Here is a 15,753-nt window from a genome sequence, read left to right as displayed (position 1 = left end):
ACTGTATACCTTCTCAACAACAGTCAACCTGTGCAGCAGCTTTGAGTGTCCTTGTCAGCCTAGTTTTGCATCCTATCGACATCCCGCTGTAACCTCTGACAGCCCTCCACACTATCCACAGCCCCCAACCTTTGTGTCATCAACATTATGATCACTATCCCCTAAGGGTTCCTATACCTTAAGCTTCTGAATCAAATGTGGTTCATTACACAACACCCAATCCGGAATTGCCTTTTCCTTAGTGAGCTCAACCAGAACCTGCTCTAAAAACCCATCTCATAGACATTCTATAAATTCCGTCACTTGAGATCCAGCACCAACATGATTTTCCCAATCTATCTGCATATCGAAATCCCCCATGACTATTGTAACATTGCCCTTTTGACTTGTATTTTCTATCTCCCATTGGAAATAGCAGCTCACATCTTTGCTACTGTTCAGAGATCCAGTTAAAAACACACCTAGCTGTGTGAGAGAGCAGGCAAGGTCATTTAATTCCAAACAATTAGTTTACTGGATCATTTCAGAATATCCTCCGGAGCTTCCCATTCCCTCTCCTCTCCCTTCCCCTTCTCCCAACCATGATTCCTCTCTCCCTGTCCCCTTCCCACTCTTGATCCACAATAGAGACCCATATCAGAATCAGTTTTATCATCACTTACATGAAATTCTGTTTTTTTTTGTGACAGCAATATGGTGCAATACATAAAATTACTACTGTAATGTACACAATGCTTGGGCGTTCTAGCTATATACAAACGTATATATATGTGCCTAAGACTTTTGCACAGTACTGTTGCTATATACTAATAGACAAAGAAAGAAAAATTGCTAGAAACTTACTTACAGACTCTGTCTGTTCTTGCTGAAGCCTGTTGCACCAAAGCCTCTCACTCTAACCCTGTCCCACTCCAACAATGGCTGCTTTGTGGCCATCTGCTTACATCTCACTTCTTTTTATTGGCCCTTGCTATTAAGTGACCGTTAACCTTAACGCCCTCCTGCTCTGCAAAAAGTCCCCTTTGCTTTGGAAAGCTGCCATGCAAACTCTCAATGAATTCTGCTCCCCGACAGACCCTGCTTGCTTTTGAAAACTGTCACTTCCATCTTTTCTCCTGCATCCAACATACTTAACAATTGTCTTTTATTGACATTTGTAAAATATTTTTAAATTCTTAGTTTTGATATTCATTCATCACACTCCGTTCTCACTTTCTTCTACATGTTCCATGTATTCTCATTCATTTTCTATTCATCACACTTCACTAAAATTTCTTTTGAACAATCACTTCATTTTAATATCTGGTCATTTTTGTATAGCATTCTAATTCTTTTCTTTAAAGAACCGGTACCCATTCTACAACCCCTTTTTAAAACCACTTTATTGTCAATGGAAGATCCTATTTGCCAATCACTCACCTTGTTGACATCGAAGTGCAAAACATTTCTTTAGCCTAATAGATCCTAGAGCGTCACGTTATTGTAACCACTCCTGAGGGGCTCTCTACTCTCCAACTACAATGTGTATTTTATTTTGATCTCTCTTCATAGCTTTTTCCTCCTGTTTTACCAGAGATATTCCAGTCTTCTCACATAGTATCTGAAACGCTTTGCAGACTCGTTTAGCCTTTTGCTCCTCTAGTGCTTGCCCCCATTCTTCATAATGTTCAATTCTCATTATCATCTAGTGTAGTGGTCACCAACCTTTTTAAGCCCAAGATCCCCTACCTCAACCATAGTCAAAGGCAAGATCGGCCTCCAGATCGATCAGTTACACGCACACGCACCGGGGCAGAAGAGACCGGAAGTAAAACTCCGCAACCCAGAAGTAGAAATAATGTATAAACACCAGGGGTACCCACCCATTTTAGCACCGCGGACCGGTTTAATATTGACAATATTCTTGCCGACCAGCCGACGGGGGTGAGGGGGGGTGTTAAACACGACCAGAAGATAGCGATACTCGAAGCAGGTTCCTTATGTCCAGTCTATTCCGCAATGTAGTTTTAGCAGCTCTCGACTCTTAGCTTCTGTCCTGCTTGCCTACGTTTTTTCCGCTCAAAAAACTCAGCGGGATTGTCTTTAAGTGCAGGGTGCTTGGACTCAGGGTACCGAAGCAGTTTTGAGAGCTTAATTGCCTCATCAGACAGCCTCTGCCCACCCGCTGCCAGACGCTCTGGCCAGGTGCGGCTGGTCGTGGGTGGGGTGAGAGGACAAGGTCAGGGCCAGAGGTCCCTGTGCCGGAGCCGTGGCGGTTCCAGTCCAGAGAGAGCGACCGAGTGAGGAGTGCCCGCACGCCCCCCTTGTAGGGTCTATCAGCCGACAAAAGTTTGTTTCAGTACATCGCAGCGAGGTAGCTGCTCTGATACTTACGGAACCCCGAGCCCGAATTAGATCAGGTTTTATTTTAACACCTGTGTTAATATTTTAACACCGGGTTCTCTACGAACATTCGGTGTGGTGAACAGGTTTAGAGGCGGCGCCCATCTGTCCGCGCTCCAGGCCTGTAGCAACAGCACTTCCTGCAGGCCATGCTCCGGGCCAGTAGCAACAGCACTTCCTGCAGGCCGCGCTCCAGGCCGGTAGCAACAGCACTTCCTGCAGGCCGTGCTCCGGGCCAGTAGCATCGGCGGTTCTCGCCGGCCGCGTTCCAGGCCGGTAGCAACAGCACTTCCTGCAGGCCGTGCTCCGGGCCAGTAGCAACAGCACTTCCTGCAGGCCGCGCTCCAGGCCGGTAGCAACAGCACTTCCTGCAGGCCGTGCTCCGGGCCAGTAGCAACAGCACTTCCTGCAGGCCGCGCTCCAGGCCGGTAGCAACAGCACTTCTTGCAGGCCGCGCTCCAGGCCGGTAGCAACAGCACTTCCTGCAGGCCGTGCTCCGGGCCAGTAGCATCGGCGGTTCTCGCCAGCCGCGTTCCAGGCCGGTAGCAACAGCACTTCCTGCAGGCTGCGCTCCAGGCCAGTAGCAACAGCACTTCCTGCAGGCCGTGCTCCGGGCCAATAGCATCGGCGGTTCTCGCCGGCCGCGCTCCAGAATGGTAGCAACAGCACTTCCTGCCGGCCATGCTCCGGGCCAGTAGCATTGGCGGTTCTCGCCGGCCGCCCGAGGCGAACCAGTGATCCCTGACGCAAGGGTACCACCGCATTTAGGCAACTGATGACCTCACGTGCGTTCAAGTTCAACAGTGGGCGTGACAGGGAATGAGGAATGACTCATATCGTTTCCTCGCAGCCCGGTGGTTGGGGACCACTGAATTACACTGTGTAAACACAAAGTACATTGCAGATGGTGTGGTCAAATCAACACGTACAAACAAGCTGGATGAACTCAGCAGTCAGCAGGTTGACTGCTCATTTCAACAGATGCTGCCCGATCTGCTGAGTTCATCCCAGCGTGTTTGTACGTGTTGAATTACACTGTGTAGTGCGAGGAGCTACAAGCATGCGCACTGGGCAGAAAGAACGGAACTAAAACCCTGCAACCCAGAAACAATCTCTCAACAGTATTTGTGTATTTATTTTTGATGTTTTTAATCGGGATCTACTGGGGAAGTCTCAAAGATCGACCAGTCGATCGTGATCGAAGGGTTGGCGACCACTAATCTAGTGTAATTTATTCCTTTGACAAATATTTTCAGTCTATACCTCTCTCAATCTCTGTGACTTCTTTATTCAACTTGCCTAATCCCTCAGCCTCCTTCCTTGTCTCCAATAGTTTAAAGATCTGGCTGGACACTTCTGCCTTTTTTTTAAAAAGTTTTTTTCTTTCTACTCATGCTTTTTCCTCACCCATGCTCCATCACTTCTGATATTCCTACGGGAACCTAAATGTCAATGTATCCTCACAACTATGGTCTTATTACTTTGTACGTCTGGCTTGCTGGCTGACCCCCAAATGCCGCTTTTGTTTTGGTTTAACACGGGAAGTGATTCCCTTGTTAGCTCCTGATGCTGCTGCCCAGTCCTGCAGGATTCGACAGCCTGTGGCTAAAGGCAGTAATTCAATGCAGAGTTCCATCTAGCACATGTTATACATTTCATTACATTTACATTGGACAAGTATCCCCACATTTTATATCTCCCTCCATTTAGCCTAGACGAACCAATTACGGTTACTGGTCCTCCAGAAATATCTTGCACTCTCATCAAAGATACTGAATCAAGTTTATTCGCCATATACATTTACACGCAACAAATAAACACATTCAATGACAATAAAGAATAAAAATTATCTTAAAATAAAGTCAGAAGGACAGATATGGAATCAAATGTACATTCATACATAAATACCACCATGTATTTATAATGTAAAGACCATTTTAAAAAGTGGTTTAAATATTAATTTGTTACATGTCACTGCAAGAAACCTGCGGAAAATTAGAGTATTAAAATGATTGTGTGTTATCTTTTCATATGATTTGTTACAGAAATACTTGTAAAATATCCAGTTTAACAAAGAATCAGCTTTCCTGAGATAGGAAGTTTGTGCATCACAAGAATATAACGGTTCGGTAAACAACAAAAGGGAGAGCAAGGCAATTCCAGGCAACATAAAAGACAGGAAATAAAGCAGTGAATTACACCACTAAATTAACCTACCAACCAGCGCATTTCTGGGAAACTGGGGGGGTAAGTTAGTGTTGAAATAGGAGGGGCTCTGACAGAAATATTTCAAATGTCATTAGAAACAGGGATGGTGCCGGAGGATTGGCGTATTGCTCATGTTGTTCCATTGTTTAAAAAAGGGTTCTAAGAGTAAACCTAGCAATTATCAGCCTGTAAGTTTGACGTCAGTGGTGGGTAAATTAATGGAAAGTATTCTTAGAGATGGTATATATAATTATCTGGATAGACAGGGTCTGATTAGGAACAGTCAACATGGATTTGTGCGTGGAAGGTCATGTTTGACAAATCTTATTGAATTTTTTGAAGAGGTTACGAGGAAAGTTGACGAGGGTAAATCAGTGGATGTTGTCTATGTGGACTTCAGTAAGGCCTTTGACAAAGTTCCACACAGAAGGTTAGTTAGGAAGGTTCAATCGTTAGGTATTAATATTGAAGTAGTAAAATGGATTCAACATTGGCTGGATGGGAGATGCCAGAGAGTAGTGGTGGATAACTGTTTGTCAGGTTGGAGGCTGGTGTGCCTCAAGGGTCTGTACTGGGTCCAATGTTGTTTGCCATACACATTAATGATCTGGATGATGGGGTGGTAAATTGGATTAGTAAGTATGCAGATGATACTAAGATAGTTGGCGTTGTGGATAATGAAGTAGGTTTTCGAAGTTTGCAGAGAGATTTAGGCCAGTTAGAAGAGTGGGCTGAAAGATAGCAGATGGAGTTTAATGCTGATAAGTGTGAGGTGCTACATTTTGGTAGGACTAATAAAAATAGGACATACATAGTAAATGGTAGGGCATTGAAGAATGCAGTAGAACAGAGTGATCTAGGAATAATGGTGCATAGTTCCCTGAAGGTGGAATCTCATGTGGATAGGGTGGTGAAGAAAGCTTTTGGTATGCAGGCCTTTATAAATCAGAGCACTGAGTACAGAAGTTGGGATGTGATGTTAAAATTGTACAAGGCATTGGTAAGGCTGAATTTGGAGTATTGTGTACAGTTCTGGTCACCGAATTATAGGAAAGATGTCAACAAAACAGAGAGAGTACAGAGAAGATTTACTAGAATGTTACCTGGGTTTCAGCACTTAAGTTACAGAGAAAGGTTGAACAAGTTAGGTCTTTATTCTTTGGAGTGTAGAAGGTTGAGGGGGGACTTGATAGAGGTATTTAAAATTATGAGGGGGATAGATAGAGTTGACATGGATAGGCTTTGAGAGTAGGGGAGATTCAAACAAGAGGACATGAGTTGAGAGTTAGGGGGCAAAAGTTTAGGGGTAACACGAGGGGGTATTTCTTTACTCAGAGAGTAGTAGCTGTGTGGAATGAGCTTCCAGTAGAAGTAGTAGAGGCAGGTTCGATATTGTCATTTAAAGTAAAATGTGACAGGTATATGGATAGGAAAGGAATGGAGGGTTATGGGCTGAGTGCAGGTCGGTGGGACTAGGTGAGAGTAAGCGCTTGGCACGGACTAGAAGGGCCGAGATGGCCTGTTTCCGTGCTGTAATTGTTACATGGTTATATTGGAGCACCCAGAGGAAATGCATGCAGTCACAGCGAGGAGGGGGCAGGATTGAACATGGATTACTAGAGCAGAGAGGCAGCAGCTCTACAACTTGTGCTCCAGGCCACCTTGAAGTCCCACATGGAAGGATTTGGAAGGTCAGCAGCTTGGTCACTGTCTGAATTTGGAGTTGATTGCAGTGCTGGCTAAAAGATCATGGTCTTTCTTGTTCCAACAAAGAAAGACTTGCAGCTTAAGATCTATATTTTACTTTACTTTACTTTTATTGTCACCAAACAATTGATACTAGAGCGTACAACCATCACAGCAATATTTGATTCTGCGCTTCGCACGAACTTTGTCATGATCAAGTTAAAATTTTGTGGCAAAAAGCCTCTCCCAACCAAATAAAAATAAGCAACAGATCGGGTGCTTCTACAATTAGCCGTTACATGGAAAATAATCTCAAAGGGCTTCACAGTAGCAGAATAAAAGTTATCTGAAAGGTGGACAACAGCTGTCTCAAAATTGTAAGGAAGCTCTTCAAAGCAGAAGTGGAGTTAACGTTTAAGAGGGAAAATCCACAATTAAGAAGAGGTACCTTAAGGCATGGCTACTACTACTGGAACAAACAAGGAAAAGCAGAAGATAAAAGTTGAAAATGAGGAGTTACATGTCTAGAGACATTACAGACATCCACAGATAGGTCAGAAATGCAGTACTGTGCAAAAGTCTTAGACGCATATATAGCTAAAGTGACTAAGACTTTTGAACAGTACTGTAGTAATTTTTATTTATTGCACTGTACTGTTGCCACAAAAAGAACATAATTTCACTACATATGTGAGTGATGATAAACCTGATCCTGATATGGGTCTCTATTGAGGACTGAAAGTGGGAAGGGGGCAGGGAGAGGGGAATCACGGTTGAGAAAAGGGGAAAGGAGAGGGGAGGGAGCAGGAAGCACCAAAGAGACATTCTGTAATGATCAATAAACCAGTTGATTGGAATCAAATGACCTTCCCTGGTGTCTTAGAGCTGGGAGTGTCTGCACCCACGTCACCTCCCCATCCCTGTCACTCCTTCCCTGCCACCTGTTCTATACCCTTCTTGCAGTGCTCCACCCTCACCATTCACAACTTTCTTTGCTCCTGCTGATTTACAAAAGCTCTCCCATTCACACTGACAAATACAATACTGTGCAAAGACCTTAGGCATCCTAGCTATATACTATATTCGCCTAAGACTTTTGCACAGTACTGTGTATTTGAACAGACCCGTTTTAATTTAGAGATTTTGGAGAATGAGAGGGGAACTGAGTGACGTGTGATGAACAATAGGATATGGGCAAAAGTCTTTTGTATCAGATTGAAAAGTAAAAGATAGTGTACTGTCTATGATCGTAGTAACAGAACTCGTAATGAGAATTCTGAAAACAGAGACCCACAATTGCCTTTGTGACAGAAAGGTTAAAGGGCACAAACAGGCCATCAAGATTATAAAATAGTGCCCTCTTCTTAAGGCAGTAAAGGAGAAGAAAAATGAATTGGCAAAGGAATGGAGTTTATGGCTGCAAACAAATATGATGGCTTCAGGTCTTTCTACTGTTTCACTTAAGGAGACTGCGGTTGATCTCACAAAGCACCTGTTAAACAAGCAGACTGGTAACGTGCACAGAAGGGTTGAATGGGGATAGTGTAAATATACAGCTATTCAGTGTGCACAATGAATCTAAAGCCTTCACAGAACAGACCATAAATAATACAGGTAGCCTTGAAGGGGTCCTTTGCAATCAACCACAGAGTAGCAAAAAGAAGGATTCATCAAACTAATGGACAGACTGAATCTAAAGGCGGGGGACACCTGCAATAAAGATAGGCAGAATGAACCACCCTCCAAGACTACCCTGGCAGTGCCCTTCAGACATTAACCATCTTGCTGTTTTCCCCCCACTTCTGACTCCTTTGCTGAGTGCCCTTCAAAGCGTGTCCCCAGTTCTTCACCCCTCCACCAAAGGGAAACTCCAACAGGCTCGTTGGAACAATTTGCCACCAGAATAGATTTTCCGAAAACGGAACTATAAACCTTTATCATTTTCACCCTCAGTAAACTGCAGATACTTGCTCACTGAGTATAGAAAAAGGTGAGATTGTGGAGTTTTAAATACCAAAGAAATTGGAGAATACGTGGGGCGGGCAAGGAGGACAATGTAGCACACCAAGATGTCATTAAGGTTTAATGACTAAAGAGGTGCAGCCTCAAGGGACTCCAAAGCCAATTTTTTGTATGTTGTTATCTGCCCGTTAGCCCAATCATCCTAACTGAAAGTGAAATAATGATCTCACCATTAAATCTTCTTTCCAAATTTACCTCCAAGAGGACCACAACCTTGTCGTAGGGTTTGGAGGCTTGTGTGCCTCAATAACCCAGAGAACTATGTTGGCTGGAGTCAGTGCCTTCTACTTTAATTCCAGGTAGGGTCACCCATGCCAAGAATTGGGGGTTCAGCACAGGGCAAACAACCCTGACTGGTCAAAAAAATTGTTACAGAAACAGCAATAAAGATGGAGGACCTTCACTACTGCCCTAAGCACCAGCAGCGTAACGGGCAGTAAGCAACTCTCCAAATAGAACCTTCCCTGAATCATCACCTGCGCACTCAAGATCAGTCCCCCTCACTTTTGCTTTTGTTTTTACTGCTTTATCCATTGCTCTTTTCATGTTGCTAGCCTTTCACGTTTTAGTCTTTCTCATCTTTTAAGAAACACAGATTTCTGTTCTGCTATTGTCGTCGCTTCCCCTGCACTCCTACAACAGCTTCTAATCCTTCAGCAACCAAAATCCAGGTTTTCCTTCTGCTGAATGGGAAGCCAAACATCGACACTCCCTTTTTCATTTCTGCCAGCTACAAAGAGATCCCACCTCTCAAGCCACACCTTTCGGAAACCCTTTTCCACCTTCTGTAGGGACTACTCCCTGGTCTGCTCACCCCTCCTTGACATTCTAGCCTACAACCACAGGAGATGCAACACTTGTCTTACACCTCCTCCCCCACCACCCTCCAGGGACCTCAACAGCCCTTCCAAGAGAAAAAAACATTGATCTGCATGGACAGTATAGATGAGGTGACCAATTCACAGAGAAGCTGCACTCTGTCCGCAACGGCCACTCAGAGCTCCCAATTGTATGCCATTTCAACTCCTCTTCCCATTCCCACACCAACCTGCCTCTCCTTGGCCTTCCCCAATGCCTGGATGAGGCCCAATACAAAACAGAGACCCTGGCAGTCTACAACCCAATAGAGAAAACACTGAATTTTCCAATTTAAGATCATCCTCAGCACCTTAACCCACACATTACCATTATGTCTCCTTCAAATCCTCCTCCAGTCCCATATTTTTCTCCCCTTTCCCATCCCTCCATTCTCCACAAACTCAGCTAATTGGGACAGCCACTTAATTTGGCCAAAATGTACTGGTCCAGATGTGTCCCAAGTAACAGGCATCCAGTACCTTTCACTTTGTGTTGAACAGATCAGATTAAATGGTGTTACAGCAGCCATATTCTGCACAGCTCAGCCCCGAGGAAACACCGGATTTAAACACATTTAGAGCAGGTAGGATACTGAAATGCTCCTCTTGCAGGATTTGGGAAGGCAGGGTCCCTTCCGACTGCATATGCACAAAGTGATCCAGCTGCAGCTTCTAACACCCCGCGTTAAGGAGTTGGAGCGGGAACTGGATGAACTCTGGATCACTTGGGAAGCTGAGGGGTTAACAGACAGTACATACTGGGAGGCATTTGCACCCGAGGTGCAGGACGCAGGAGACTGGGTGACTGTCAGGAGGGCAAAAGGGGATGGGCAGCCAGTGCAGAATACTCCTGCAGACATTCCTTTCAACAACAGATACACCGTTTCAGATGCAGTTGGCGGGATGACCTAGCAGAGGAAAGCCAGAGCAAGTGGGTCTCTGGCAACGAGTGTGGCTCTGTAGCTCAGAAGGGAAGGGGGGAGAAGTGGCGACTTGTAACAATAGGGGGTTCACTGGTTAGGGAACAGAAAGGAGGTTCAATGGAGGAAAATGAGATTCCTGGATGGTTGGTCGCTTCCTGGGTGTCAGGGACAGGGATATCTCAGATTGAGTCCACAGCGTTCTTAAGTAGGCATGTGAGCAGCCAGACAGAGGTCATGGTCCATGTCAGTATCAGTGACATGGGTAGGATGGGTGACGAGGTCATACAAAGTGAGTTCAGGGGGTTAGAGGACATGACCTCCAGGATTGTGATCTCAAGTTTGCTACTGTTGCTACGTGCTAGTGAGGCCAAAAATATTATGATCACACAGTATAACGCTTGGCTAAGGAGTTGATAAAATAAGGAGGGCTTCAGATATTTGGATCATTGGGCTCTCTTGCAGGGAAGGTGGGACCTGTACAGAGGAGATGCTTTGCACTTGAACTGGAGAGGAACTAATATCCACGCGGGAGGATTTGCTGGCGCTGTACAGTGGAGTTTACGCTACAGTTGCTAGAGGGGGATGGTCACCAGAGCACCAGAACAAACAGTGGAGCAGTTGTGGAGAAAGATGTTGTTAAGCCTACATACAACGTCAAGAATTGAAAGGTCGAGCATGGTGGGACTAACGTTCTGGGCTGCGTTTATTTCAATGCAAGGAGCACTGTAGGATCAGCACGTGGAATTATGATATTGTAGCCATTAGTGAGACTTGGCTGCAGGAGGGGCAGGACCAGCAAAACTATGTTCTGGGGTTCCACCGTTTTCGATGTGATAGAGCAGGAGGGATTAAAGGTGTTACTCATCAGGGAAAATACCACAGCAGTGCTCTGTCTGTACAGATTGGAGAGCTCATCCAGTGAGGCTTTATGGATAGAACTGAAGAATAAGAAAGGCACAGCGATATGAATAGGATTATATTATAGACCACCCAACAGTCCATCGGATTTACAGAAGCAAATTTGTAGAGAGATCACACTGTTGCGAGAAACAAAAGGTTGTCATAGCAGGTAATTTTAACTTTCCACATATTGACTGGAAATCCCATACCGTAAAAGGGCTGGATAGGAAAGGGCTTGTCAAATATGTTCAGGAAAATTTCCTTAATCAGTACTAGGAAGTCCCAACTAGAGAGAATGCAATACTAGATCTCCTATTACAGAATGGGACACAGGGCAAGTAACAGAAGTTTATGTAGAGAAACACTTTGCATCTTGGGATCATACTGCCAACAGCTTCAAGGTAATTATGGAAAAGGATACGTCTGGGCCTCGGGTTGAGATTCTAAATTGAAGAAAGGCCAATTTTGATGATATCAGAAAGGATTTGTCAAGTGTGGATTGGAACAGGCTGTTTTCTGGCAAAGGTCTACTTGGTAAGTGGGAGGCCTACAAAAGAGAAATTTTGAGAGTACAGAATTTGTATGTCCCTGTCAGAATTAAAGGCAAGGACACTGGGCTTAGGCAACCTTAGTTTTCAAGAGATATTGAGGTCCTGAAGAAAAAGAAGGAGATGCATAGCAGGTATAGGCAGACAAGGACAAAAGAGGTACTGCAAAAGAACTGCAAGAGAACACTTAAGAGGGAAATCAAAGGGCTTAAAGAAGGCATGAGGTTGTTCGAGCAGAAAAGGTGAAGGAGAATCCTCAGGGCCTCTGCAGGTATATTAAGAGCAAAAGGATAGCAAGGGGCAAAACTGGTCCTGTGGAAGATCAAATTGGTAATCTATGCGAGGAGCTGAAAGATCTTAGATGGATTTTTTTTTGCATCTGTAGTTACTCTGGGGCCGGACACAGAGCAAAGCAGCAGCAAGGTCATGAACCCTATACCGATTACAGAGGACATGTTTGCTGCTGGATAAATCCCCTGGGTCTGAAAATGTGTTCCCTCAGACACCGTGAGATGCTAGTGCAGAAATTGCAGGTGCCCTAGCAGAGATTTTAAAACACCCTTAGCTATGGGCGAGGTGCCAGAGGATTACTGATGTCAGGCTCACCAGCCTATAATTTCCTGGCAGATTCCTCGAGCCTTTCTTAAACAATGGAACAACATTAGCCTTGCAGTTTGCTCCCAGAAACTCCAGCCATTGCTGTTCTGTTGTCATCTCCGCTAGTGTTTCTTTCCAATCGACTTTGGCCAGCTCCACTCTCAGTAATTCTTTTCAGTCTAAATCTGACTTTAGCTTCTCCCTCTCAAACTGCAGGGTGAATTCTATCATATTATGATCACTGACTCATAAGGATTCCTTGACCTTAGGCTCCCTAATCAAATCCGGTTCATTACACAACACTCAATCCAGAATAACTAATCCCCTTGTGGGCTCAACGGCCATGTCATAGGCACTTTACAAATTCTCTCTCTTAGGATCCAAAATGAGCACCAACCGGATTTTCCCAATCTACCTGCATACTGAAATCCCCCATGACTATTGTAACATCCTAGCCATCGTTCAGAAGCCTGTATATAACTCGCATTGGGATCTTTTTACCATCGCAGTTTCTTAACTCCATCCACAAAGATCGTACATCTTCCGATCATTTGTCACCTTTTTCTAAGGAATTGATTTAATTTTTTACCAACAGAGCCAACACCCCCTATGCCTCCCTCAAGATAAATGTGTACCCACAGATGTTAAGCTCCCAACTGTAATCTTTTTACTGCCACAACTCAATGATGCCCACAATGCTCTAACTGCCATTTTCTAACTGTGCTACAAGATCATCTACCTCACTCTGTATACAGCGTGCATTCAAATATAACATCTTCAGTCCTGTATTTATCACCCTTCTTGATTTTGTCCCCATTACTCTGCAACTCATCCCACTGACTGCAATTTTACCCTGTCACCTGCCTGTCCTTCCTGACGATCTCACTGCACACTGCCTCTGCTTGTATACCAAATGCCCCATCCTTATCCCCATCACCCAGTTTCCCATACCCCTGCCAAATTAGTTGAAACCCTCCCCAACAGTTCCAGCAAAAGGTATTGGTTCCCCCTCTGGTTCAGGTGTACTCGTTCTTTTTGTATAGGTCAGAAATCTGAAACCCCGCCCCCTGCACCAGTTCCTTAGCCATGCATTCATCTGGCAAATCATTCTACTCTTACTCTCACTGGCAGAAATCCAGAGATTACTACACTGGAGGTCCTGCTTTTCAGCTAGCTCCCTAAATTATCTCTACCCCCCCCCCCTTCCTATGTCATTGGTGCCAATATGTACCAAGACGTCAGGCTGCTCACCCTCCCCCTTTAGGATGTTGTGGACCCAATCAGAGACATCTCTGGCTCATCTGGGTGTCTCTAATGCATCCATAGAATCTCATGTCCACTCCTCTAAGTATGGAATCCCCTATCACTACTGCACTCCTCTTCTCCTTCCTTTGCTCTACTTTAAATACACCCAATTACTTGGCTTCCACAACGTCCGTGGCAATGAATTCCACAGATTCACCACCCTTTACCTAATGAAATTCTTCCTCATCTCTGTAGTAAAGGGACTTCCTTCTGTTCTGAGGCTGTGCTCTCTGGTCCTAAACTCCCCCATTATCGGAAACTTCCTCTCCACATCCATCCTATCTAGACCTTCCAATATTTGATAGGTTTCAGTGAGATACTCCCTCATTCTTTTAAACTCCAGTGAGTACAGGCCAAGAGCCAACAAACACTCCACATGCGTTAACCCTTCCATTCCTGGAATCATTCTCGTGAACCTCCTTTGGACCCTCTCCAATGCCAGCCCATGCTGTCTTAGATAAGAGCCCCCACACTGCTCACAATACCCCAAGGGTGGTCTGACCATTGCCTTATAAAGTTCCAGCATTACATCCTTTGCTCTTATATTCTAGCTGTCTCACAATGAATGCAAACAGTGCATTTGCCTTCCTTGCCACCCACTCAACCTGCAAGATAACATTTAGGGAATCCTGCACGAGGACTCCCAAGTCCCTTTGTGCCTCTGATTTGTGAATTTTCTCATATTATATTCCACTTGTAAAATACATTACACCAGAATGTGACAGGACTGAAAAATAAAACTCTGGGATGGTGGTGAATTCCCTGTCAGATTCAGTCACATACTATCCCAATATTAAGGAAGAGCTGGCAATACATTTTGCATGTGTAATTGCTGGTGGCATGCTACAATGAAAATCAATATTTGAACCATTTTTATTTGTCACAAGATTTATAGAACTGAAATTGTTCACATCACTTGAACCAATGTGAAATTTATGCAGGGCTCACAGTAATCTGACTTTTATGCATCACGGTCAATTTACTTAAGAAAATCAGATCCTGCTTAAAAGAAACACGTTTTGCAACTTCTTCCAATAAAAATATTTGCATTGAACCTGTAGCACAAATACTATTAGCATTATTATTGTTTTCATTTTCTTCCTCAGCTCAAGCTGGCACAGGTATAGCAAACCACGCTCATTTCTCAATCGCTAGGAACTTTCAGACTATTCCAGTGGTGTTCAGTCGCTTTCTGGCGATTTACATAAATATTGCCGTGTACGCCTAATCGCTTGATCCTATTGTGTAGTGACTTTGGGATGATGCCAATTGCAGATATTATTTCGGCATAATTATTATTACCATTACAGTGATGATCACGAACGACGGCTGGAGAATTATACCATCACCTCCACAATGTCGTGCTCCAATGTTACCGCCGCAAGCAGCAATCTACCCTCCGACACTGTTGTTTACCGAACACCATGGATTTAAATTAAAAACAGTAAATACTGGGAACAGACAATAGATCAGGCCACATCTGTGAGAAGATTAGAAGTTACGTTTCGCATTTTCGATGGAACCTGGTCAACTCTGATTTCATCTCCTTGGATGCTGACTGACTTGCCCTTCTGGCTTTATTGTAGATATCTCTGTGTATATTGTAATCGCCGCCGGTATTCAATCTCGAGTATAATGGCCTGCCGTTACAGCAAGTTGGACAGCCGAGCAGCTGATTCCTCCCTGGACTCTGACCTGACAGACCGTGTCCGGCGCCACTGCAGCCTCAGTGGGCCGCAATGTCACGCTCCGCGCTTCGGCCAATGCTCAAATCACCGCCGTTAATTCGCCGCCGCCGGCACCTCCTCCCCCCGTCTCATCGCCTCCGTGCTACCGTCAGCACCGACGCCCACCGCCAGACGCCGGTGTCTGACAGCGGCCCCGCCCCCCGGGCCGTGACCGGACACCGGACACTCCACCAGCACAGAACGGCGGCTCCTTACCTGCGGCAGATCCGCGCATGTGTACGTCGCATCACCCGCGGCGGGAGACCTCACCCCCGCACCGACGTTACGTCACCACCGTCCTGGGTCAGTCGCCGCGCACTGGCTGTCTCCGCTAGCAATTGGGCTGTTTCTCTCGCGCGGAGAATTCTGGGCGATATCGCAGCCATTTTCGGCTGCCCCTTGCCGCAAACCTAACAACAGAATTGCCAATACGGGCACATAGCACAATCACACTGTTCAAAGATGAGTGATCGTGATGGTAGGAATGAGTTAAGCCACAGCAACTTAACTTCAAATACAAGAACAAGTAAGTCATGATATTAAATATTTACAAAACGTCTCAGTACCGTTCGAATAATATCTCGTCAGTCTAATTTTT

At 45.0% G+C, this 15,753-nt stretch overlaps 1 protein-coding gene across 1 annotated transcript in view; it reads right to left on the bottom strand.

The window, feature by feature from the left end:
* The window catches only part of LOC140730812 (uncharacterized), a 50,811-nt gene extending 35,345 nt beyond the window's left edge, over window positions 1-15,466 (bottom strand). Inside the window, exon 1 of the mRNA XM_073051743.1 lies at window positions 15,372-15,466. Coding sequence (XP_072907844.1) covers window positions 15,372-15,390 — 19 coding nt within the window. The 5' untranslated portion in view covers window positions 15,391-15,466. The remainder of the gene's footprint in view (window positions 1-15,371) is intronic.
* Between the last annotated feature and the right edge of the window lie 287 nt (window positions 15,467-15,753).

This window comes from Hemitrygon akajei, chromosome 7, assembly GCF_048418815.1.
Source record: "Hemitrygon akajei chromosome 7, sHemAka1.3, whole genome shotgun sequence".
In the NCBI taxonomy this organism is placed as follows: domain Eukaryota; kingdom Metazoa; phylum Chordata; class Chondrichthyes; order Myliobatiformes; family Dasyatidae; genus Hemitrygon; species Hemitrygon akajei.
The sequence above is the reverse complement of the archived record's forward strand: the minus strand, read 5'-3'. Positions and strand labels throughout refer to the sequence as shown.